General features: G+C 45.1%; 1 protein-coding gene across 4 annotated transcripts in view; it reads right to left on the bottom strand.

Annotated features, from left to right (window-relative positions):
• RPTOR (regulatory associated protein of MTOR complex 1) overlaps window positions 1–25,250 on the bottom strand; it is a 118,956-nt gene that overhangs the window by 41,245 nt on the left and 52,461 nt on the right. For all 4 annotated transcript variants that reach the window (XM_052687521.1, XM_052687522.1, XM_052687523.1 and 1 more), the window contains exons 9-18: window positions 24,603–24,747; window positions 16,821–16,896; window positions 13,965–14,066; window positions 10,598–10,681; window positions 9,081–9,191; window positions 5,649–5,723; window positions 4,983–5,048; window positions 4,156–4,347; window positions 2,744–2,884; window positions 549–666 (exon numbers count right to left, since the gene is read on the bottom strand). In XM_052687521.1, the coding sequence (XP_052543481.1) occupies window positions 549–666; window positions 2,744–2,884; window positions 4,156–4,347; window positions 4,983–5,048; window positions 5,649–5,723; window positions 9,081–9,191; window positions 10,598–10,681; window positions 13,965–14,066; window positions 16,821–16,896; window positions 24,603–24,747 (1,110 nt within the window). The remainder of the gene's footprint in view (window positions 1–548; window positions 667–2,743; window positions 2,885–4,155; window positions 4,348–4,982; window positions 5,049–5,648; window positions 5,724–9,080; window positions 9,192–10,597; window positions 10,682–13,964; window positions 14,067–16,820; window positions 16,897–24,602; window positions 24,748–25,250) is intronic.

The raw sequence follows: 25,250 nt of genomic DNA, 5'->3' as shown, positions 1-25,250 counted from the left end.
GACAACACATGCTATTGCCTCCAGGCTTCTGTTGCAACAGTCCCATTAGCTCTGATTATTTCAAATGTACTTAATATCTAAGGAAAATCAGAGGTCAGCAACAACTTCACTTGGGCTTTTCATTCCCCACGTAAAGCAACACTTAAAAAAAGGACGACAGGCACAAAGCCTACAGTAGAAAGGGGTTCATTGAGTTCTTTGTTCTGCTGTGAGGTTTCCTATCAGCCTCTTTAGGTCAACACAAAACTGAAGGCTCAGATATAATTTCAGAATAAGACTGGTAAGCCTGCATGCCCTTTGACAAATATACTTCAGTTTTGATCTGAAGGGAGTCCCTTTGCATTTGGCTGGGTGTTCAATCTCCACAAGTGAGATGGACACTCAGCTGAGGATGCATTTCTCCAGGACAAACCTACCTGCCACGTCCCTCAGCTTTGTAGCAATGCTGTTGTTCAACAAATCACCACCAGCAAGAATTTCACTGTCTTAAGCAAAGCCCTCAAATAACACCCTCCAGTGCTGTCTGCCATAAGACACAGAGCACAAACCTGGGGCAGCTGGAGAAGGGAGAGGGTAATTCTTCTCTTCTTCCATGAACTGCAAGGCGACAGTGCAGAAATTGCTCTCATACTGAACCACCAGGTGACTTAAAGCCACCACCAGCTCCTATGGAAAGAGCAGAGTGAAAAAAGGTATTTCACTGTTGTATAGGTCAGAAACAGTGAACAAAAGGAAAAGGCAGAACCATATGCCCATTATTACTGATACGACTGGGCAACCATCCAGACTAGCAACAAGAAGAAATAAAAATGTAGGAACACTCATTAGCAATAAGCAAATTGTCTCATGAGCTGCTTTGGCTTCCTGTGGATCTGCTTCACACATACCCACATCCTCTGCCACCACAGCAAGAAACAAAATCAGAACTTCTCCAAGAGGGTAAACACCAGCGAGACGGAGCACATTGCCTTCTCCCAAGATCCAGAGAAGTTCATGAAGAGAGGCACAGGAACACACAGGTTCTTTGCCTGCAAGATGCCTCAACAGCGGAGGTATGCAGTGTGCTTCAGCCCCCAGACTGCCCAAGAGCCAAGGGGCATTTCTCCAAACAGACACTGCTGCAGTGGGCAGGAGGCTGTGGGTCTGCTGCCCTACATACACTTTCCCTTCTGCAGTGGAAAGAACTAAACTCCACTTGACCTTCCAAACACAAGAGATGAGCCGACGATGAAGATGATGGCAATTTAGCAAGTTACCTCTATTCCGAGTTAACGTGGCTGGGAATGGCCTTCTATTCTGCAAGGACTTTCTATTTTTATTTTTTATTCTTAAATTATGGAGACTCAGGTCCCCGTGAAACCAACCCTTTGACAAAATTAACACCCATCTGTCACCAAGTGGAGATGAGGACACTTTTTATGGTTGGCCGGGAGAAGCATCGATTTCCCCTTTGCTGCACAAAGGGGATGATCTGAAAAAAGGCAAAATGCTCCATTTCAAAATTAATTCTTCACAACAAGTCTTTTCTACCTGAACAGTCTGCCACTGCTCTCTGATTCTGCCTGATATTGTCAAGCTGATGCCGAGTCCCAGAAAGCACTGAATTAACGCCCAGCTCCCGTGCATGCGAGCAGCAGTGAGCTGCCATGGGTGCACTCAGCCTGCAGTGGCACAGCATGACCCCATCCCTGTGCCACACAAACAAGGAGCCAAGCCTCCCAGGCCCCACAGCCTGTCCTACATTTGCTCTGAGCAGAAGGAAACAGAATTTGACATGTGGACCTTGGGGACACGGCTCAGCTCTCCGCCTCGGGGCTCTGCCCTGCCCTCTACATCAGCAGCCAATGTGAGGAGCACGCTGCACACCCACAAAGGACAGCCCAGCCAATTCACAGCCAATTCATTCCCAGAGGTGCAGCTTAGGAGCCCTGAATTACAGGGACGGGGAAGGAGGAGGTGGTGAAGTTCAGACCCGCAGATAGGCAGCATTTGCTGGGCATGTGGAAATGGCAAAAAGGAGAGGTGGAGAACCGGCATTTCTTGCTGTTCTCTGTTCAGAGGACAAATCTCCAAAATAGAGATTTATGAATCTCAAAGAGCATACAGTGGGACACGCAGTTCTCTCTTAAGTTAAATTGATAAATGCTAGAACAAGGCAGCAAAAATTAATCCTCTCAATGCTGGTGACAACTTGTCAGGGTACTGATGTTCCGGTTAAGCAGACACAAGCGTTAGGACACCTAAGTGCATCCCATCAAGAACAACTGAAAACATCAAAAAGTATTTAATGTGCTATTGTTGTACAATGGAGCATCAGAAAATAATACTCCAGAACCTGAAGAATTACACTGAACCAATCTGTCATCCTTCCTTATGGCTTCCAAAAGCAACAAGATCTGTCTGTGAGCTCTCATTTTCTCTCACAGCCCTCTTGCTTCCCTCTCTTCCTCCCCTAGGACCACTGCATTCTCCATGTTTCCAGCAACAGATTACGATTTCACTGAGACCGTGTAACGTGAAAATTTCCAATCAAAACAGGAATCAACAGAAGTGCATTAACAGACAAGTCCTGGAGCGATACCGCTCTCCTTCCTTACCTCCATCGCTGCATTCTCTTAAAATTAAAAACAGCAAAAATAAAAATCAGCAACAAGTCCATGAAAGAACGCATTCTGTTCAGCGTAGCACAGAGCTCCACACAGCACAGCTCCACCAAACTCCTGCAGAGCAGCCCTGCCCATACCTTCCGAACCATGGGGCTCCCATCGTTGATGAGCTGGGCCAGCATCATGGCCACGTTGTGGTCGATGGTGGTGGAGTGGTCGGTCCGCTCTGCTGAGTTGCCCACAAATGTTCCCAGGGCAAAGACGGCAGCGCAGCGAACCTGGGAGAGGGAAACAGTCCTCATTATTTTCTTCTCTGCTCCAGCCCTGAGGTTTGCCATTGGGAGCTCTTATCCCCACAAATGGTGTCTCTGGAAACCTGGGCTGCTGTGTCAAGTAAATAGTGAGGGCTGAATGGAAGCCCACAGAGACTAAGAACCAAACCGGGTTCATCAAAGCGCTGAGTTATAAGTATTCACAGATGAAGGAGTACATTTAATTTCCCAGAATACTCAGTGACCTTCCCATGGGTGATTTTTCCAGTTGACACTGCCTAGAATATTAATTAATAGGAATAAGGCATACAGGGAGTTACGGTTGGCATGTGAATCTCTTTAACAAAGCGCTGAACTCCAGCCTTCAGTTAAGGGCATGCAGAAAGGTAACGAGTTGGGAAAAAGAAAGTGACAGCAGCTGCAATCAAGGTAGATTTTGCCAGATTACACAAAGAACAGAGGGATCAGATGGCTTGGTAAACTTACAGCCTGCCTTGGCAGAGAGCAAAAACTGGGGATACAGTATAATCAGCAAGTGCAGGATGTGCTTCATAGAGCAGAAACGATCACCCTGGCTTCTCAAACAGAGGTGCAGATGTGTCATAAAGACAGGTCAACCCGACCACTGCACAAATATGGATTACAGAATGTGGGAAAGATGAGGCAAGAGAAAGGAGGCAGAAGGTACAGGAGAGAAAGACTGGATGTAAAAGGGAAGCTAATCTTTAATCACTGCAAGTCAGCAGTGGTGTTTATCTCCAGGCTTACTTCTCCCACACACCACGTAATCCCACCAGGGTCTGACAGGCTCTGTCAATCACAGCCACACTCTGCACAAGAATCTCTGCTCTCTGGGAAATTCGGTCACGAGAGTAAAACACATTCAGTTAAAGATGTACTTTCACACATACCAGGAGAAGAACAGTTTTCAGATTCAGATAAAAAAGATGAGAGGGTTTTCTGAAACACTGAGTTTTCGGACCACTTGTTTTAAAAAGCCTCTGATATGCAAGGAAGTAAAAAAGGGGGTGCCTCCTTCTGCCAGCTCCAAGATTCTGAGACTTGGGCTGCATGAGCAGCCCCTCCGTTTCCTCAGTTGCTTCTCTCACAGGACTCGTGTGATTTGAACCACCTTGAAGGAAGAGCAGTAAGATGTTTCTCTGAGCCAGACGCAATCCCAAAGCCCTTGAAGGCACTGCTTCTGTAAGTATTCCTGCAGCCCGCTTCCGCAATTCTGACAATTCGGTCGGTGTTTATTTAAACAGTTGGATTCTTACCTCTGGGATTGGATCAGAGAGGAGACTGTAGAGCTTTTCGTGAGCGCTGTCTCTCACTCCACACCACCTGGCTGAGTCAAAGTTCTGCCAAATACGCCCTAAACAAATGGCCACCCACTGACGCAGGAGAGGATGCGGATCGTTCAGCTGTTCCAGGCAAATAGCAATCAGGTTTCCTTGAAGGCAGGCTTCCTAAAACACAAATCAATGCCATTTATTTTGGTTGACAGCTTCCCACCTCATCATCAAAAAAGAAGAAGTAGACCAGAAACCAAGAGAAAATAATTATCCTTTGGTTATGTATTGATTCTGTTGCAAAACACCATTTGGAAGCAGCACAAGGGCAAGGTCAACTACATGCTGCACTAGCTAAATAGTTCAGCACTGCAAATACTTCCTGCAATGCATAACGTTTTTCTCCTCATTAGAAGTACTCCTTTGTACCTGTCAGAGCCCTAAGGTTTATGGCTCCTTCCGTATATCCTTCCCAAGAATTGTATCACAGCCATCACATTCTCACTTGACAGAACTAGGTGCTATTTCTCTACATCAGTGCACTGCCTGGAGGGCAGCTGGTGTGTCCTTAACCTCCTCTCCCAGGAGCCACATCCACATTGTGTGTTTGTTACACCTCCAGGCCAATTCTTCTTTTACTCCACCAAAAAAAACTCAAAAAAACCCCAACCCTAATGTAAAGCTATCTTCTATTCCAGTTCTCCAGCTCAGGGTTGTGCACTAATGCGAGCCAAGACATGTTCATCAAAGTAAAGGCAGTGCAGAGAAGAGAGAGGAGGAACAACAAAAGGAAAGAGGATGCTGGGACTCACCTGTCCTGTGTTGTAGTTGTTAACAATTACAGCCAGAATAAAAGCGGTCATTGTCCTGTGTTCAGCCTTAAAACAACACACAACTAATCGTTATCTACAAAACAGGTCAGAGAACAACAACCTTCCATGTTTCCTGAAACATGAGCTTATTCTGAGTATGGTTTCTATCACATTGAAAGAACAAGAAGGGAGAGAAAGCCAGGATTTTCCTGTCATTCTGTCACACTCCTCAGACACTTCATAATCTCATATCATCAGACTGCCAATACGATCCTCCCAACCAACCCCTGGGTATTGTTCTGGAGGAGGCACACAAATACTCATTACGGGAAACCACAAAAAAAAAAACTTTGGCAGAGAGAATTAGGAAAGTTACAGCGAAATGAGCCTGCCTCTGCACCCAGCCCCCAGAAGCCCACAGCTCCTATCTTTCTGAGTAATTCGTGCTTAAATATCTTTAGGCAAGTTTGCAGCTCCCTGTTTGGCGTCTGCCTGCATCACGCAGCCCGGCAGCAGCGCAAACTCCCCTGGCAGTGGCTGCAGTGGGTCCCAGAGCTGGAGGTGGGAGCAGCCCTCATTAGCAGCACCGTGTCAGAAAGCAGCGTACAAACCCTGACAAGCTGAGCAAGTGCTGCTAGAGCCTGAATAAAGATGATTTGTTCTTACTGGCATGTAAGGATCTGCCAAAACGGAAAGGAAATACTTGTGACCGTTGTCCTTCACAAGGTCAGCTTGACATGACTGAAACAAGACAGAAGGAGAAAAAGCAGTGAGTACAGTAGCAAAAATATTCGTTCTTCCAATGGTGCAATGCATATTCCATGCCTTAATCATTTTTCTCCAATCTAGTTTTCATGTGAGAAGTGAAGGAAAGAGCCAGCCCTCCGTCACAGCCGTGGCCCAATGTCTGCACAGAGCAGGGGGCAGAGGAGCAGACGCTTCACCTCCAGCAGTGACAGACAAACAACTGAAGATGTGCCCTCACTGGGGAGAAGAGCACACCTGACATCTCCGACCCACACTGCACCACCACCATTATTTGAGAGCCATCAAAAGCAAAACCTCGGAGGAATGTGATCAGAAGATGTTGGTGCCAAGGCAATGAGCACTTTTTTGCTCCAGGATGTAGGACCACCTATGGGAAAGTTAAAGCACCGTCCTGGGCACCGGGACAACTCAGACTGCAGCACTGAACAAAGCCAGCACGTGTTTGCATACAGTGACCCACATCAGCGAGCGATTACCAGTAAATCTGCAGGGGGATGGAGAAGGAATTATTTGTTCCCTGTGTTCCATCCAATCCCCTGCCCAGGCGGGACTATATTTTGACAAGATTTCAACTCATCGCACACACGTCTCTAATCTCTGCATCATTCGGTCAAGTGCTGAGGCACGCTGAGCTGGAGCACTACCAGCACACGGTGACATGATGTCCTGCTGCACAGGCAGAGCCCATGGAGGAACATCACTGTCCTCAGGGCTCTGCAGGCGAGGGATGCAGCTGTTGGGGCAGCACCAGCAGTGGAGCACACGGCCCTGATCCCACAGCACAGCATGCACCAAGAACTCCCTCCCACAGCTCTTTTTGCAAACATACAAAGTCAGGCTTCATGTATGACATAGTAGGGTCAAACCAAGAAAATACATATTATTAAAGTGAAAATTTAGGTGAGTGAAAACTGACTTGGCATTCGATTTCCCTTGTGACAGCAGTTCTATTGTATGCTTCACACCAGAGACAGAATCATGTATTTTTTATCAGGCATAGAAGGTGAAGGAGGAAACTAATTGTTGAAAGGCAAAGGGATGGCAAGACAGAGATGCAAGAGAATATTTTATTGCTGAAGGGAGTAGAGATGCTGGTTTTGGCAGACCAAAGAGCAGAGGGAATGGATTGATGCCAGGCTGCAGCTACGAGAGGCTTCCCTGACTTTTGTGTAATGCTGCACACACACACATAATGAAAAAAAAAAAGCTTTTTTTCTCCCCACTTCATTCTGGGCATGAACACTCCTTACTCCTCAGGAAAAAACACAAACATCTCTCAGCTGCACAGGAGGCAAACAGGCACTGACCCAGAGGACACACCGCTCTCACTGTGCTCCCATTGCTGCCCACCACATGGAGCTCCAGGACAGCAGCTTCTATGGAACCAATACATTTAATCTAACCCTCACTGTTAGATCCTGGGAAACACATGGAGAGCCAGCAGCACGAGCTGGCATCAGCATCCTGATAGCAGAGGTCACAGCTGGGAAGCAGGGATGCTACTTAGGCCTCTTAAGTCCTTTGAACAGTGTGAGAAATGTTTGGTTTCTATTGTTTTCAGCCAATTATTTACAGTGCTGAGATCTGTTTCTTTGCTGTCCCACATTAGCAGTACTTACTTCTTTTCAGCATGGTTTTGTCAATTGTTTTTTGGGTCTTTTTTCCTCCTTAGCTTTCTGCTATTACGACACATTTGCTCCATCACCACACGCGCCCTGTCCCCTCCCTCAGCAGCACTCATCCCACCTGCCTGCTGTCACTGCCTTCTCCTTTCTCACACCACTGCCTGGGAGCTGGGAATGAAAAAAATAATAGAAAACAACCCAAAGAGCCAAGTCTTTTGGCTGGGATTTTTGGTGTGTTTTTGGTTTGTCGGGTTGGTTTTATTTTTTAGAACAGTCTACCAAAGGAGCGGGGCAGTAAAACATAGCAGGAAGCAACACTGATGGTGGCAGGAGAGGGCAGGGGAAGGAAGCACTCTCAGATTGGCTTCAACACAGAGACAGTGAAGGATGGCTCAGCACCCACGAGAATTATACATGAGCCCTCTCTGAAAGTTACCTGGGGCTGAAGCGTGAGCTGCACAGGGGCATGCATCAAAATAAGCTTTTCAAGAGCAGCTTTAAGATGAATAGTTTTCATTTTCTTTGCTTTCCAAAATCCTCTCAGGATGTTAATGAAAATGTATTTATAAAACCAAACCCGACAATGCTATATCAACAGTAGGGAAAGATTCCAACACATTCAGCATTATTTTTCCATAGTGAAATGGAAGAGACCTAACAAAAACAAACCCCAAAATAAGCAAAAGCCAACTTCTACAAGCAGTTCAGACTATTTTACATCGGCTTACAATTGTGCCTGCAATTATCTGTGTGTACCTCTCTTAATAATTTTAAATTGCTTAACTAATTGTACTCACAAACCACAGAGCCATACATGTGACTGTACAAATTTATCTATAATTATTTCTCGGCTTAATTATTTATTTAAGACAAAACAATACCCAGAGCTCTGGGTAAGGCCATCTTTAACAAAAATAAAATAACAGGGCTCAGTTTTTAAGCTTTAGCCCAAAGGTGCCAAAATACTGCAGAGAAAGCCAGAATCACAGACCTGTGATAGGAACGAACTGTCTTCTCTAGGCAACAGATACTGCTATGCCAACCACGTTCAGTGCAGCACTGCATGTAAGTACTATCGCAGGGGACTTGGAAGAGGACTCTTAAATGCAAGTCACCAAAAAATGAGTTCTGCTTTATTTCCAGAAAGGATCAGGGTCTGAAGACCAGGCAGGGGCTGTTCTGATACTTACAGAAATGGTTTTGAACAAAACAAGTTTGATAACAATTTAAAATGAAAAATGCGAGGGGGAACAGGTGAGAACACAGGGCCTGAAGGGGAACAAAGGGGCATTTTAAGCCCCTCAGCACAAGCGGCAGTGCTGCACCCAGTAAAGATGCAGTCAGGGAGATCTGATGGCCAGAGCACCATAGGACCAAAGGAGGAACTAAGCTGGGAACATTAACATGACGTTGAAGCATTTGCACAGAGCAAACATGCCTTCATCTCACAGATGCATGAAAAGGTGGGCAGTCCAGCTTGCCAGTACCTGAATGGGGATTTCACATTCACAAAATTGCAGAAGCCAGCTTGCACACAAGTGAAATAAACAAATGAGGAGATACGCCGGTCCTCAGATAATACAGCACCCTTTTGAAGGCGCCTCAAGAGAAATTCTAAATTCCAAAGCAACTGCATGAAACAAATGGGAAAATAAAGGCACGTTGCTGAAAACCAGAGAAAGCAGCCATGCTGAGAAGTACTCACACTGTCCACTGCGAGAATTTTGGCCCAGATGAAGACAAGAAGCGGTCTCAGCTCACGAGCTGAACTTTGAAGCAGCTTCAGCACATACGGGAAAATGCCAACAGACAGCGCCTGGGGAGCCAGAGAGAAGAGCAAATGCTCAGAGACATCTCAGCCTTATGGCACTGCTCTGCACTGGGGCAGCGCTGCCCGCTTTGCAGAGATGGAGCATGTCTTAATGACACAGATGAAAAACCTGGTAGAATGCAATTTCATACATTTCTAGCAAAGAAGGGATCCCTCTATTGCTCATTTTAATCGTGGATGTCACCAGATATTTTCAGACTCATTTGGCCCGGTGAGACTCAGAGTTAATCTAGCACTCGCTCCTTCTCGTTACAGCCTGTGCTATTTTATGCTTCACGATATGCTGTGCTCTTCTCAGATGGGGCCATTTGCTTTCACAAGTAAACATATTGCAAAAGCTCAATAATTACAGCCTTCCCACTGGAAATTAACTAGGCCTCTCGCTTATACAGACTTTTTACCAAGCCTTTTGCTCACAGGAGCACACACAACTCGTTAAATCTCTGAGAACCCCTCCGTGACTGCAGATCCCTTCCCAAAGGGCGATGGGAGGGAAGCATGAGGAGGAGGAGGGGATGTGCCAGTGCTGGAGGCTCAGGGGGCTCCCTGGGCTGCAGCAGGGCACCACACAGCAGTGGAGTTGTTGCAGTTAACGAGGAGCAGAACAGCTGCAGCAGAGGTCATTATGGATGCCCTGCACCACGTGCTGACCCTCATGAAAGTTTCTAATCTAGAAAGCTTAAGATCATACTTTCCTCGTGCTGCTGTGGGCTAAGCTGTCTGTGGTGCAGGAAGGAGCCTTGTCTGAGATGAAAATGGGAGGGAAAGAAAGCCAACAAGAAGCCCCATCCTGGAGGTATCCCACCGCCAGCTGCTGGTTTGTCTTCATCACTGTTATCAACAAACAGATCCATTTACAAGAGTGCTTTAAACTGCTCCTCTGCTACGTTCTTACTTATCACCTGCACCATGCAAGCCAATTCCCAAAACACAGAAGGCAGCTGCCTCCTCTCAGAAGAGCTTACACAACCCAGAGACCAAATAGATAAAGGAAGAGAAGAAACGATGCAGCCAGTAAGCTGAGGAGAGCAGAGGATGACGAACATATGGGCTTTTTGTTGTTATTTATTTTACATGACAAACCTCCGTATTTGTCCTGGGTGCTGCCTTCTGTTTTGTAGCTTCCATTATGTTACACTGAACTTTGTCTAAATAACTCCTCTTCATAACAGCACAAATGAAAAGCTATTCGGCCTTCTTGATTAATACAAACCACTTTTCTTTTAGAGACGCTTGCTCCATTCCATATGCATGACTACAAAAAACACCAACCATTTGTCAAATCTGGGGAGTATCTTCCACATCTTCCTTGCATAAATCATCATTTGTATTTATCACCTATACTGAGAGTCTAATTGACTTTCACAAGACAAAATGCAGCACAAACACACCAAGCTAACTGCCCAGGGCCCCAGGTCCAGAAATCTTCCCAGCAAATCCAGAGCTCGCAGCCGATGCACCTGGCTCAACAGAACCTGCAGAGGAAAGGGACAGCAGTTACTATCAGGGAACAAAGCTCCTTGTGACTGCAGAGCAAATGGAGGAGGACCTCGTGTAACTTAGAAAAACACTGATGATCTGAATGGAAAAAGCTGAAAGACAAACCTTGGCTGCTAAGAGCTTTTACTCTACTGAAGAGTGTCACCAGTGGGGCACTGCCCAGCAGAGCTCCCTTCCATGAAGTTTTGCAGGCACTTACAGATCTTTCCCTCGGAATGCAGTTAACCTCAGCCTCCAAGTGGTGCTCCAGTTCTCTCCCTGTTAATATTTCTCTCAAGTGCAATGGTTCTTATGCAGCCCAGCTCTGCTAGGTGGAAGCAGCCACTACGGATTTCAAACAGTCTCATCTTACTGCCTTTCCTCAGAAAAGGAGGAATGGGATTGCATCTGCAGGAAGGATTCGAAGGTGAGCAAAAGGAGCAGCCTGCCAGTACTCAAAACAGCTCAGAAGCAGAAAAAGAGGCTTTGCTTCCTCAGCAAATCAATATAAGAGACTTAAGAGGGAAGCAAAAGGTCACATTAGTCATTAATAAAGATCTCATTAAAATGGAGTCTGACAACGATAATGAGGTGATAGTTTACTGGCTTATACCTACCCTGGTGTGAAATATTAACAGACAGACTTTCAGTTCTTAATCTCCTTAACAGATGTAAGATATTGGAATGCAACATTTAATCCTCAGTTTAAATTGACCACCATCCCTCAGCACGGATCTCAGGCAAGGCGACTGGTTGATTTAGCTCCCAGTTTCATCCCTGTCTCAATGTTTCTTCCCACAATGCATATGCAAATTGAATTATCTTTCATGTTTAATACAGAATAACAACTAAATTACTTGGCGTAGACCTCATATCATGGACAATTGACACCAGATACTGAAGTTGTACAGAGAAAGTCTAGAGGAAAACGACAGTTACACGGGAGGGTATATTAATCCCTCTGATTGTTTCGTGTCTGAATATCTTTGCTCAGATCCCAAAACATAAAAGAAAGCATTTTGGTCATCCTGCCCTACTTGGCACCAACTTATTCCATAAACTTACTACAGAACTTGGTGCAACTGACCATGTGCTTTAAAGATGCCCAGCACAGGAATAACAGGGCCAGATGTTTGAGATTAAAGCAGCAAGAGAAACCAGGGCATGATGGAAGCTGGGGCAGAGCTGAAACAACAGAAAGGAGCACATTAGGTGCAGGGTGCTTACAGACACAGGGGGCAGAGAGATTTAGCAATGCTTCCATTATCTGACCTTCAGAAAAAAAACAAACAAGGAAGGCCACACGTTTTGCTGTAGCTGGAAATAAGTGGATGTGATTGAAAAGGATTTCCGGGGGAAGATACAAAATCACATCTTGGCTGCGCTGACTTCCCACAAGACTCCTTAACCAACCCGAATTCTGCCTTATTTCAAAGCCTCTGTTTCATTATTCTCAGAAACAAAAAAGCCAGCACTGACTCTCAGGTTTTTGACTTCGTACTTCCCAATCTGATTTGAACAATAAGCTGAGGCCACAACTGACACAAACACTGGAGACTTGGATGAGGACGTGGGGACTCTATGCGCAATTTAAAAATTGGAGTGAAATTAAGTCACTGTGCTGTGCTACTGTGTGCTCAGGGCTGCATCACATCCCTCTCTGACTAGGAATTCCCTAACAAACACAGAGGGAAGAAGAGGACTGCAGCAGCAGCTTTCCAGGGCTTGCAGTGGGAATAGCCTTGGCCACGTGCACCAGCACCCCATAGCAGAAGGCACCTCCACCAGATCTGCAGCTGCTATCTTCTGCTTTTGATGATTTCTCTGTCCCTGCAGCAGGAGGTCACCTGTGTCCAAGCACAGCACAAACCTGAAATGCAATTCGGAACTTTTTGAAGTTAATGAGGGCCGTGTATGAAGAGTGGTTTCCCTGCCCATCACAGTGCCAAGCTTTGCATGGCTGGCACTGTGCCCCTGGCACTCAAACACCATCTTTCTCTGGTGGCACATCTAAAATGGGAAAACAGAATCAACCTCAGGCTGCAGCAGCACGGCATAAGAGCTCCCAGGGGCTCAAAGCAAAAAGATGCTCAACAAGAGGTGTGAAATAATTCCTCCCTTCTCTTAAGGAGTCACTCTGCTTCAAAGCATCTCAAACCTGTTAACGAGTCACCTTATTCCACTCTACAACTACATATACCTTAATTGAAAGAATAATTACATTGTCCTAGCTCATTTTTGCTCCAGGAAGGAAAGCAGATTCCTCTGTCAGATGACCTCTCAATTCCACTGCAAGGTTAAGCTGCTGCAGAGCCCTCCGGTGCCAAATAATCCACTGGAAAGCAGCAAAGTTGGTGCTGGAGCAGAAGCCTGCCTTCTCCTATCGCAGTGACCGAGATAAACCTTACATTTGTTTATCCAGCTGATCTCTCAAGACTTGGAAGGCTCAGGGAAATTAAGATTCGGTCTCGCAATGATTGATGGTGCTGTCAGTCACAGAACAAGCTGGCAGCTAACAGGGAAGGCAAGTCTTCTCACATTTAGTGAAAGAAATCACAGGTCTCTGGATAAGTGATTGGAATCGTACTTCTTTAAACAGGAAGACTTTAAATTTTGTTGCGTGATTGAGAAGAGACCACAGCAATCTCAGTAAGGGTTTGTATTTCTGTCAGTGCAAACAGGTGGAGAGGGGAGGGCAAGAACAGATGAACAACTGCCATATTTCTCTTGGATAAAAGGTGACTTGAAATAAGGTGTTGTTTCCTCTGGATTTACTTCTCCTTTCTAAAAATGAATTTCATCTCATCTAAGCAGATGTCTACCAGAACCCTATGTTCCTTCCAGGCATGGTCTTCAGAGACTTGTTTCTATGTTCTATGCAACAAAATTTCAGCATCCCATTAAAGACAACACTTTCCAGGCTGTACCAGCAGCACAGAAAAATAATCTATTTCCAAGCTATTTACACTGCAGTAATGTTCATTTTGTGAAAGCAGGCAGAAGATAAAGTCTCTGCCTGAAATGGCTGGGATGTAAGAGGAGAAAACAACAAAGATGTGCTACTCTGCAAAAAAGTCTTGCTACTTAAGAGCAAAACACGAGGCAGCACAGCATACTGCTGGAGCCACAAACAGGCCACGGCAAGCTGTGCTCAACAGAAAGGGAAGGCGTGGGGGAAGAAAAGCACCTTGTCCTCATCTGCACAGATCTAGCAGCCATGTCATCAGCCCTCGGTAACCTTGGAGGAGCTCAGGCATTTCTGTAGCCAGGGCTGCTCACCTGCAGGACGATGGGCAGCTGCTCCGGGGGGTTGCGGTTCTCCACACCCATCGTCAGCCACACCTGGAATGCAGTCAGCTGCTCTGCGAAGAAGGGGCTGTGCTGTTGGAACAAGGATACAGGTGGCATGTTTGACTCTGAACCGAGGAAAGCAACTAGATTTAGCATCTGTGGGCTCACGCACGGCGTATTGGCTGTAAAAACAGTAATTGGCAGATGTTTGCTTGGTTTGCTTTTTCATGTAATTTTTTTTTTTTCCCCAGAGACTGATCAGATGCAGTTCCCTTTAAATATACTGGCATTTAACTAATGTGTTTGAAAAAGAAGGAAAAAGCAGAGAAACTGGAAAAGATATCACAAAAGCTCTTGGGGAAATCCAGCTAATCCCTTCCACACGAGAAGCAGCCACAGCAGAATTGCCTTCATCTGCTCTGCAGAGGCAGCTTTCACTCCCGTGGCACACACTGCTGCCTCTGCCCGGCACAGTGAACACAGTCCCAGCACTTTGTGTAGGCAAACAAAGAACAGAAAGTTCACTTACAGTACTGAATCCACTAATACAATGAGTGATAATCCACCAATAGAGATGTCCTGGCAGTGTGGGTAAACGTGCACCGAAGTAGCACACAGAGTGCTGCAGCATTCAGTGCATTTAACACTGCCCTCCTGAAGTTTATCAGGTGGGATGAGCTCCCAGCATCAGCTAATACCTCTCAGCTGGGCTTTGGTGCTTAGACATTAGTGTGACAAGCACCATGGAAAATCCTGTAACATTGGCTTGTGGTACTGCTAGACATGCAGGAGAAAAGAAAATACCGCCGGCTTTGGAAAGCACAATGCAGCTATGGCTTTGCTTTGATGAGGCAGGTTCACTGGCTGATGAAATAAAGAGTTCTTGGGGAGATGTGACACTGAAGTACCAGGAGGCTGCTTGGGTGCATCCAACACCTCTGCTCTCCTAACAGCAATGGTGAGTGGTCAATAATGTGACAGAGTCCCCAGAGCTCCTGGTGTGCTCCTGGACAGCCCTGGGGCTCAGCAACATCCCTGGCCAGGGCAGCATCCTCAGTGCTTCCTTTTGCACAGAGTTGTGTGAGAGAACACTGACCCCATCCACAAACCCAGATGGAAATGAAGCTGAGGGGTGAAGACAGGGAGGAGGTGGGATCAGGAACTCATGCCCACTCTGAGCTGCCAGGAGCCCACTCCCCCATTAGTCTGCAGGCTTGGCTCCAGCAAGTTATTATATTTTGCAGGTCTGAGTAGCAAATTACAGCTAGACAATAAGCAGAAGCCAGGAGCACGTGGTTTATTATGTGCTGCTGAAACAAACCAGCCCTGAAGAGATTACCAGCTGCTTTATCCAGACCAGGCCAGCCCAGGCACCCAGCCTGCAGCGATGGCAGGGATGGAGGGAGAGCTGGCAGCAGGTGATGCTGTGACTCACCGGGCAGCCCTGTTATGAAATGGTGGTCTGACCTCAGGAACACAAATGCTCTCCTCACCCCAAACTATCACTGCTGCCCAGATTACTGCTGCCCAGCAGCTGCCAACCTCTGCTGATAAACACCGCTTCCTGCTGGCATAAATCAAAGGTGTGAGGGCGAAACTTTGATTAGAACACAAGGAACAGATCAAAGATGTGCAATTGCCTGTCTTCTGCAAGCATTTGTCACAGTGTAAAGCTGAGCCCTTCCACTTCCTCCTAAACTAATAGCCAAGTTTCCTACTATTTCTCTAGGTGTCTGATGGAGACCTTCAACAGGTCCTCTCTGCAGAACAGGCACAGACCTACACAGCATTAACCAGGCAGGACATGTGCTGATCCTCTGAGTCAAGTATTTGCCTCCTTCCATCCCTGAACACACATAAATTTGGTAAATTTCAACTCACATGACTGTGGGTGTAGAGATGGTATCCAGGTCTAACATAAAGGTACCCAACTGATATTGTCAGATACCTGATATAAAAATGAACAGGCTGGCAGAGTTGTATTTATGCACATTTTAAAATACAGCACATAGAGCAGGTGAAAAAAAGAGGTGGGAGAATTAAAGGGCATCTTTATCAACCCCCATGCTTGCGGAAGTTACTGGCTGTCCTCCTGTACTCGGGTCTTTGGAGACCATCTGCAATCACTGCCAGAAAGCCTTTTTGAAGGTTGGTATCGTAAATATAAGACAAGAACGTCGGAGTAAAATTGCTTCTATTCCAGTTGCATTTACAAGGCTGTAAAGGTACCCCCCCAAACTCCCCAGCTGCTCTGTGAGCAGGGGGCAATGCACACACCGTTTTCCTCTTGCTGGGCTCTGGGCTTTCTATGCTACCCACTGACATCCCACACTTCTGCCCAATCAGCCACACCAGAAGTGCTGGTTGTGAAGAAAAGCACAAAGCAGATGTCTGGTTTTCTTTTTATGCTTGTTTCAGTGGCAATAGTCATTTAATTTAAGAACACCTCTTTAAAAAGTAGAAAATGTACGGCTATGGCAGATTTTTTTTTTTCCAATTTTGAACCAACTCAATCACAAAAGCATTCCAGAAAACTCTGAAACTTCACTCTTGTCTACATGGAGATGGCAGCTGTTTACAGAATCTATTTGGGTACACTTGCAGCAGTGAATTCATGTTTGAAGATAGGATGCTTGCTGCTTGCTATAATTAGATCTGAATATTCCAAATCCACATATATTTCTCTAAGTGAGGTGAACCTGGATTTACAGTTTTCCAAAAAAAAAAAGCACCAAAAACCAAAACAATGAAATTCAAGATTCAATAAGAAAAAGCGACGTGCTGAGCTGAGGCTTCAAATAATGGGTTACACAAGGAGACATTTTGATACATTATGTGACTTACCCTAAAGGCAGTTCCTTCCTCTATAATTGTAGGTAATTGGGAAAGGCAAATATCAACAGCAAGGTCCCACGCTTGCCTACAGAAAGAGGCGGAAGAGGAAAGAGAAGTTATCAGCAGTTATTCATAAGCAACATCATGTAAGAATATGGATAAAGCAGTGCTGTCAGATCGGCTGCACAACACTCAGTGTTCCCTCTTCCTAACTGTTTTTACTCTTCTCCACCAGGCTATGGAATAGCTGAACTATGGTGATCTGTAATACTAACAGCACATAAACCACGTGCAGTGGCAAGGGAAGCTGTTGTGGTAGATGCAGTGCAAATGAAATTGGTACCCATCTGCTTCCAAATGCTCACAATCAAACTGAAAGAGGAGCAAACTAAAATAAAAGGATTTCATCTCCAGAGTCCCTGAAACACCTCTAAGTATGTGAAAGATGTACATACTGCCCAAGGAACCATTATCCCTGCTCTATATGTAGACATTCCAGGCACTTTTCATTGTAGCATATGGATTTATGCACTCTGAAAGGCTAGTGAGTTAAACCACCACCCTATGGGTTTCTTAAACAAAAGAAACTAATTTACTCTCCAGACACATTAGCTCTTTAATGACTTGTGGCCATCATGTGCTACCATCAATAGGCTAAGCAATTTTTCTTCTCCCAGGCACACTTGCAGACAGAAGGCCATAGGTGATAATCAATGCGGCCTATTTCAGCTACCTGCTCTAATAAGTTCTTAAATCACCTCGCCTGGAGTCAGGCAAAGCCTCCCATTAGAACAACCACCAAGCAAATCCATCCCACTGGATTCACTGGCAGCTACTCTCAACTAAAACCAATCTCTCCAATTAAATGGAAAGATAAACCACAGGGATCCTGCATTTTTCCATGGGTTCAAGAGCTGCAGCTTGTTTTAGTTGTCCCAGACCTCGTCCCTCTGCTTCACAGCATTCACCTTCTCCACTTGACAGTATGCTGCCAATATAATTAAGAGATAATCAAGAGATAATCAAAGCACAAGCAACAAATGCTTCCCACATGCTCAATAAAGATCCATGCTGGAGACAAACTGTGTGGAGCTGATGAGAGATATTTATTTGTGGAGGAGGAAAAGTCAATTAGTCCAATTATACAGATTATCTTGCTACAAGCAAAGGATGAACATTTCTGACTTGGAAGTGCTTGGAGGAATGGGGAATATCACCTGAAGAAACTCTGTCAGACCTCAGAAAACACCAATAAATACTGCCTTCAAGAGGAGTTTTACGAGGTGGGAGGAAAAAGGGTTTGGAGATCACAGACAAGCGGTCTGATTTTGGCTGCCTATAAAAGAATCCTGCGTAGGTCATTATACTGCATGGGCACAGAACTAAGATGCTGAGCTCCAAAGTCATTTTAGGTAAGAAGAACTAATACTGCTATAAAAATGTCTGGAGCAGCCCTGCAGGGTCAATTCCCAAAGGTTTTAAATGTTATCAGAAAGAACAACCCCAAATTTAAAAAGCGATTTAAGCAGATTAGAACAAAATCTCTTTTTACGCTTCAAAAAACAAGCCATTAAAAATCAATGCAGCCACATAGCTAACGTTACTCAATCTTTTAAAAGACTGCAACCAGCAATATAAGATCTTGTTACTGCTCATCACAGTCCAGAGAGCTACTGATTAACATCAACTGCGTTAAGGGATTCTCATCGATTCAACTACTTGAAATGATGCTCCAGCCTTTCCCAAGTAGCCCAACATGTTGTTTCTGCTTCTTTTCCATAAGAAACGAGACAGCAAACCTGCCCACCCACCCAGACACACCAGGAAACAACAGTTTTGCCTGAAGTAAACATCACGCTACTCCCAACTACTACAAGAGCAGCTACATGTCGCTTGCGAGACTTTGGGCTGCATAATTCATGAATGAGATGTCACATAGCTAACTCATGGCACGGGCAAAATAAAGAACTGCTTTAAATAGGCCCTGCAGTCATTAAGAGTCAAAAATCAGCCACAAAAGAAGATGAAGGACTGACAAAGTGAAGAGAAACAGGAGGGGAAAAAATATTTGGTAGAGACATGAAAATAATGGCTGTTGGCGATGGGTAGGAAGTGATTGACTGTTTCAATATGCCAATGGGATCCAGAAAGGTGGGCAGTTTGTAGATATGCTCCCTCAACTAATATTACACTTTAGCACACAAACAGGAGATAAATTAAGGAGCAGCAGGGGCACAGGGATGGGTGCCACCACATCCTACAAGTGATTTATGAGAGCCAGCCCAGAAGATCACTGCCTCTCTTCCTTCTTCATGGAGATTACTGTTTGCAAAGTGCTATGGAAGATTTGTTATCCCAGCATCAGCTACAGGAGCCTGAACACCTCAGCACTGTCCCTTTCTCCCCCCCCCATTGCATTCCCTCCATCACCCCCTCAGCCCCAACTAAGCAGGGTGACACCACGATGCAGCCAATGGCTCCAACCACCTGAAATATTGCCGTGTTCCAGCTTCACCACACTGCTAAACAGCACCTTAATGAGGATTTTACACTGCACTGTCCTAATTGCTCTGTACATAAAGCATAAGACATGCTCTCTGCACACCGCTGTTAAATTAGAAGCCACCACACACGTAACAGAAGGTGTGATACACACCACTGATATGTCAAAAATCACGTTACAAAGACTAACAGGATTTTCAGCTTGTTTTCTCCAAACCTAGCTGTTTATTTCTATGTCCCTGTATCACTACTACTAAAGGCCCTGCACGCCTTTACTCCTAACACGATCATATGTAACCTCAAGGGTCCTCATTTCTATCCCTGAGTGCCAAACGTTTCCTGCAGGCTGAAGCCAGTGATGCAGGTGACGTGAAGGTTCCATCCCACCTAGAGGAACCCAGCCAGCAGGCTGCCAGCACCAAAGCACGAGCTCTAAAGCTTCATACACAACAACTCACAGCAGGGCCACACGTGTCCTTGCTGGGGACTGAGCAAGTTTCACAGAACCACGTCTCAAAAGGGGCTCGAGCACTTTGTGGTTTCCTCCATGCTGTGCTGTGAAGCAGTCTTATGAAAGAAAGGATTCAAAGTTATTGATTTTGAGCTGTGTTGGGAAGGGAAAGGAGATGCTTGGGTTCCAAAACTGAGCAGGGCATGCTTGGATGCTGGCACCTCCTGTGTATATTTTGGAATAAATGTATATTAAATTCTCTCTTAGTTGGAAGATTGACTCAACTGAAACAACAAAAAAAGGCAGCAATGTACTTTTGTTTTCTGAAATACAGATGAAGCAATGGAACCTGCCAACAGAAACAGCCTGTAAAGAAAACAAGCCAACAACGCCCTGCGTCTCTATGTGCACTGCTCAATCCCTTCAACAAGGTTCTCAACAGACAGGGTGCCAGCCATCATCCCAGGACAGGATACAACACCTCAGAGTGTATGAAAATTAAGAAGGAAAAGACATCACTCTTCCATTATACACAATAAAAACTCAGCAGGGAAAGAGCTCCCTTGAATTCAATCATAAACACTCTTCTCCATTATAAAAATACTCATACCTGTCTTTATGTTTCAGCTCCAGTTCTCTTCAGCCCTTCAGCACAAAGTTCCCATTTGTGTGCTAATGGGACTCCACCTCTGCCCGCTCCTAACACCAATCTCACTGCAGTAGGACTGTTTAAACTTTTAATATTCTAATGCTAATTCACCCAGCTGCCTTCACTTTGTTTCCCCCAAGGTGCTGCAAAGTTTGGACTTTTGCACAAAGAAGGGAAGGCAGAGCGTGCCAGCTCTGCTCAGCAATGGTTTTATTGTGCAAACCCATGAAACATTCAGCACTGGAAGCCCACAGTAATACCCCAACAACATAAATGAAACATGCTTACAGAGACGTGCTTTAGCCTTTCTTCACCCACAGGCACCACCTCAGCTGGCAGAGCACAAGGCAGATTTTCTTACATTCCACTTGGGCTGAGTCAGTGCCTAATGCTTTTAATTCTCACGTCACATTTTTAATAAAGTAATATTGATGTGTTTTTCTGGAAACGGCTCATATTATATTGCACCACACATAATATTAGTGATAAATGATAGTTCTTGCTGGGACAGTCGTACCAAGGAGCAGCTACAGAGCAGCTGAAGCCGTCTGCAGTGCAGGGCTCAGGCATCAGGGCTACTGCTCAGAGTTTGGACTTCTGGAACTGTTAAATATTTCAGTCTGCATCAAATACGTTGGGTAAGATTCCTGTGTTTGTCTTTTCTGCAAGTACAACTCAACAACGTGTTCTGTTCGACTGAATGCACACATCTCAGCCTAAGCTCACCTGCTCAGCAGTGACACCGTGCACCCACTGAGCCTGCTTCAGAGGAACCAGCTGGGCAGGTGCTCAGACAGCTATTTTTAAAGCAATACTTATTGCTATGAATATCTGGTACAACTCTAAGGCTTGCTTTCTTCTGCCACTGTGTTCCCCTACTCCAACCACAGCTTAGAGCACACACTTTGCTGCTCTGGTCCTATATTTCTCCCTGTTAAACTATCTGCAGTCCACAAATGGGTGTGGGAGATGTTAACACAGATGCAAACAAAAAATCTGGTTAGGGCAACAGCGTGATCTGAATTAAACTCATCCTTCAAATGCCAAACGGCTCCAAATACCCTTTCAAACAATCACTTTCCTCCTCCTGAGATGCTGAGAGCTCCGTGTACCTAAATAGAGACTCATTTCTCTGAGAAATCAGGGTGCAGGCTGCACCTGCCCTGCACGGCTGCCACAAAGACTGCTGCTCCTCTCCACTTGTAATTGGGTTGCTGTATTATGACTTCCTTTTCAGCTGGAATTCCACACGTATTTTATTTGCAGTACATCACGACTTTCTTTCAACTACAATTTCACGCCTGCTTTATGTACAATTGCAATATTTCCATTATGGGCAAATCATAGTTCTTCCACGGTGTAATTAAGGTACTTCATTTTTAATCTACGTCCCAGGTTAGGAAATATCTCTAAATACATTATTGGGTCTTTTCAAAACCCGTGAATATAACTTGCTGCCAACAACAGCAATGTATAAACTATAATCCATCAAAACAGAGATCAAGATGCTGACAGAGCACCAGGCCCCTGTTCGTACCGCACAATAGACAAAACAACTCTCAAAGCTGAACAGCTCAGCCAGTTAATCAATATATATTAATATTAATACGTGCATTATAACAGTGCCTACAGCAGCCAGGGACCTACAGCACAAGGCACCGCACAGATACCAACAGCATGTGCTTGGGAGGGCTTACACCTAATGCAGGTAAAACACAGCACGCCAGTGAAAGGAAGAAGGCCTCTAAGGAGCTGCAGGGGTTTTCTGCTCCCCTCTCCCTGACTGTGAGGGTTTCCCAGAGAGAAGGAGCTGCAGGGCAGCACGGAGCACCCCGGGTACACCCACTGCTGCTGCTGAGATCAGGGTACCACATGCAGTCCAGAAGGGTCTGTGTGTGCCTTACTACTTCAGCAAAATGCTGCTGTCAACTTACGCCTTTCCTGCAAAAGATGGTGCAAAATGTAATACTAAGGCAAAAGCACTTGGCCTCTCCAGTCAGCCTTCTGCTGGGATACAAATCATGTCTGCATGTAGATCCCGTTTTACTTTGCTTCCCAGCTCTGAATCTGAAGAATGGCTCACATCAGTAACAGCAGACATACGTGGACACTGTGAATGGACAGCAAAGTCCAGGGGATAAAGCAAGAGAGAATATATACATGTTTGTACTGGAGAAGTTAAACATCACACCACGCTGAGGCCACAAGCAACAAAGCCAAACCTGAGCCAAGAACTTGGTGCATTTGGTGCACGCAGGTTCATCATTCCATGGGAACAGATGAAGGTACACAAAGCATAAACACAAGCAATGCCCAGAAAGCACAGAAGAGAGGAAGAAGAGGACGAGGAGTGGGGAAACCCCAAAGTTTGAGGTCAGATCCTTGAAGAACACCGACAGACACACTGCCTCCAGTCACATTCACCACCAGCAGAAGCCACATCGTGCATCGTCCACGCAGCCTCCACCGCTTATCAGCACAGATGATCAAATCACTCCAAAGTTTCAGTTCTTTTCAGCACCCGTTTAGCAGCTCTCCCTGCTTTCAGCCAGTTGATCTAAATAAAAATGGGTTTGGAGGATCTGGAATCCAGTAGGAAAGCGTTGAATGAAAAGCGATAGGTAAGAGCAGGTGATTATTTTTAGAAAGTATTTAAGCAAGGCCTAAATTAGTTTCTAAATCTGTCATTACTGAAAGTTCATAATAAAGAACTGAGCCACCTCTGACAAAAGTGGAATTTTCCCCTCTGGTAGACTTGATTCAAACTGCACCTTTTTTAGGACACTGAAGAAAAACGTGTGCAGGGATCCTCTCCACTCACTCACTTTCAACTTTGCCAGTGTTGGGGATTCAGAGGGAAAAAAGCCTTTTCCTAAGGAATTCCTTCTTTTGGTAAACCCTAAAAAGCAGCAACAATGCAACTACCCTGTGGAATGGTCTGAAGGACTTCATAATGGTATTTTAGTGCCATTTTGCTGAAGAACACAAGAGAAAAAAGCCTTTCTAGAATCCACCATTGGACCAAGCAAGTCTGTGACAGACAGAACAGGATCCTGGACTTCTGAGGTTCACTCTGTGGTTCAGCACACAATGATAAGACCATCCCCATATTTACAACAACTGAAGTAATTTTCCTCCTGAGTTGTTAATTCAGAGCACTTGAGAACGTTGCCACATACAAACACACAGTGCACTCAGCAAGGCTGCCAACCTGCTAAAGGTTCCATCCAGAGTCTATCCTATCACCTCCAAGCTTTCCAATCCTGAAAGCAGCTTAACTCAACCAGCAAATGCCAACTCCTTGCCTGCACCTCAGGAAGCTGCTGGGGCTCTATGACCTTATCTCCCTTTTTTAGAGGAAACATTCATTGCGACCTGAACTTACTGATGCTGATCAGGTTTGCACTGATTGTTATCACCTCATACCACCACATTTATTTTCCTCTATGTTTTAATGAAGAAAACTTACCAAAGGAATCTGAAAATACAGGCAAATTAAGCCCACTCAGTCACCTTTACCTGCCGTGCTATCAGCCTTTAGCAAGTCACACAGCTATCTTTTTCTCCTAAAGGAATTGCATTAGCTTGACTATATTGGCTTGTACTTAGCCAAATTTTACACTGTTCTAGAATCAAAGCAAGCATTTTTATTGTTATTGTTAACATTATTTGCATTGCTGTTGTTCATGGAATGCTTGTTTGATAGTCAAAACCACATTTAAGAGGCTTTATGTAACTGTGCCACCTCCATTTCTGTTAATCATCTTAAAAGCAACAGTGACAACAGATGAACTCTATTGTTCAGCAAAAGAACTCTACCATGCAAGTTATGATTTTCTCCCTTCGGCCCCCAATGCCCCCCACCCTTTGCAATCAGAGGGGATCAGCTTTGCTCTGTGCAAATAAAGGTGATGTCCCATTCCCTTCCTATTTGGCATGAATGATTATATAGCTGAATAGAACCTTCTGCATTACAGAATTGCATCACGTGCACGTATGCAAAGAGAAGCAATAAATCTGTAGATGGGTATTTACACTGCCACATGCTCTTCCATTTTTGATCCGCAGACTTCATCAGTAAAGCACCGCGCAGATTTGAGTAGTAACAATCTTTCACGACTGCAGCTCCCCAGGCAAAGCTCCCAAAGGCAGCAGCAGCCTTTGCAGCACAGGGAACTCTGTGACTTACCACATTGCATGCATGTACGTGGGGGGCAGGCGGGGGCTGCTGACTGGGGTACAGTTGTAGGATCTCATAATTCTTTCTGCCAAGAGAAAGTTACGAAATAAACTGGCCACCAGCAAGTCTTGCCTGAAGAGCTTCTGGAAAAGATCTGTCAAGAGATAGCACAGATGAGCATCTTTGTAACTCCAGTACCCGAGGTATTATGTAAAAATCACTTAAGTGATAAAAATATGTAAATATTTTATTCAAACAACAACAAAAGAATCTGTAACAGTCTTTTAGTGGCAGGATATCCCAACTCTTAAAGGACATCTGCCCTGAGTTCCCTTAAAACATCGCTATTACTCGGCATTTCACATGAAAATAAGTAACTACTGTCTACCTCAGGCTGGATTTACCCTTTCTGGACAAAATTTCACTTCTAGTGATTTGGAAATTGTAAGGGAGAAAAGGACCTGTGTGTACCATTTAATAAAGAACTGCAGTACTAACTGGCAGTTTGATGTGCTCACGAAAAGCCAACATGAACAGTAAAAGATAACAAATGATAACTATCTCCTAGAAGGGCAAAGAACTATTTATGCAGCAATGAGCATTAGCATACAAATGTATACAAATTTGGCCGCTCACGCTCTAGAGAATGAACTCAGA

This window comes from Tympanuchus pallidicinctus, unplaced genomic scaffold, assembly GCF_026119805.1.
Source record: "Tympanuchus pallidicinctus isolate F22 unplaced genomic scaffold, pur_lepc_1.0 scaffold23, whole genome shotgun sequence".
Taxonomy (NCBI): Eukaryota; Metazoa; Chordata; class Aves; order Galliformes; family Phasianidae; genus Tympanuchus; species Tympanuchus pallidicinctus.
Note: the sequence above shows the minus strand (reverse complement) of the source record. Positions and strands in the feature narration are given on the sequence as shown.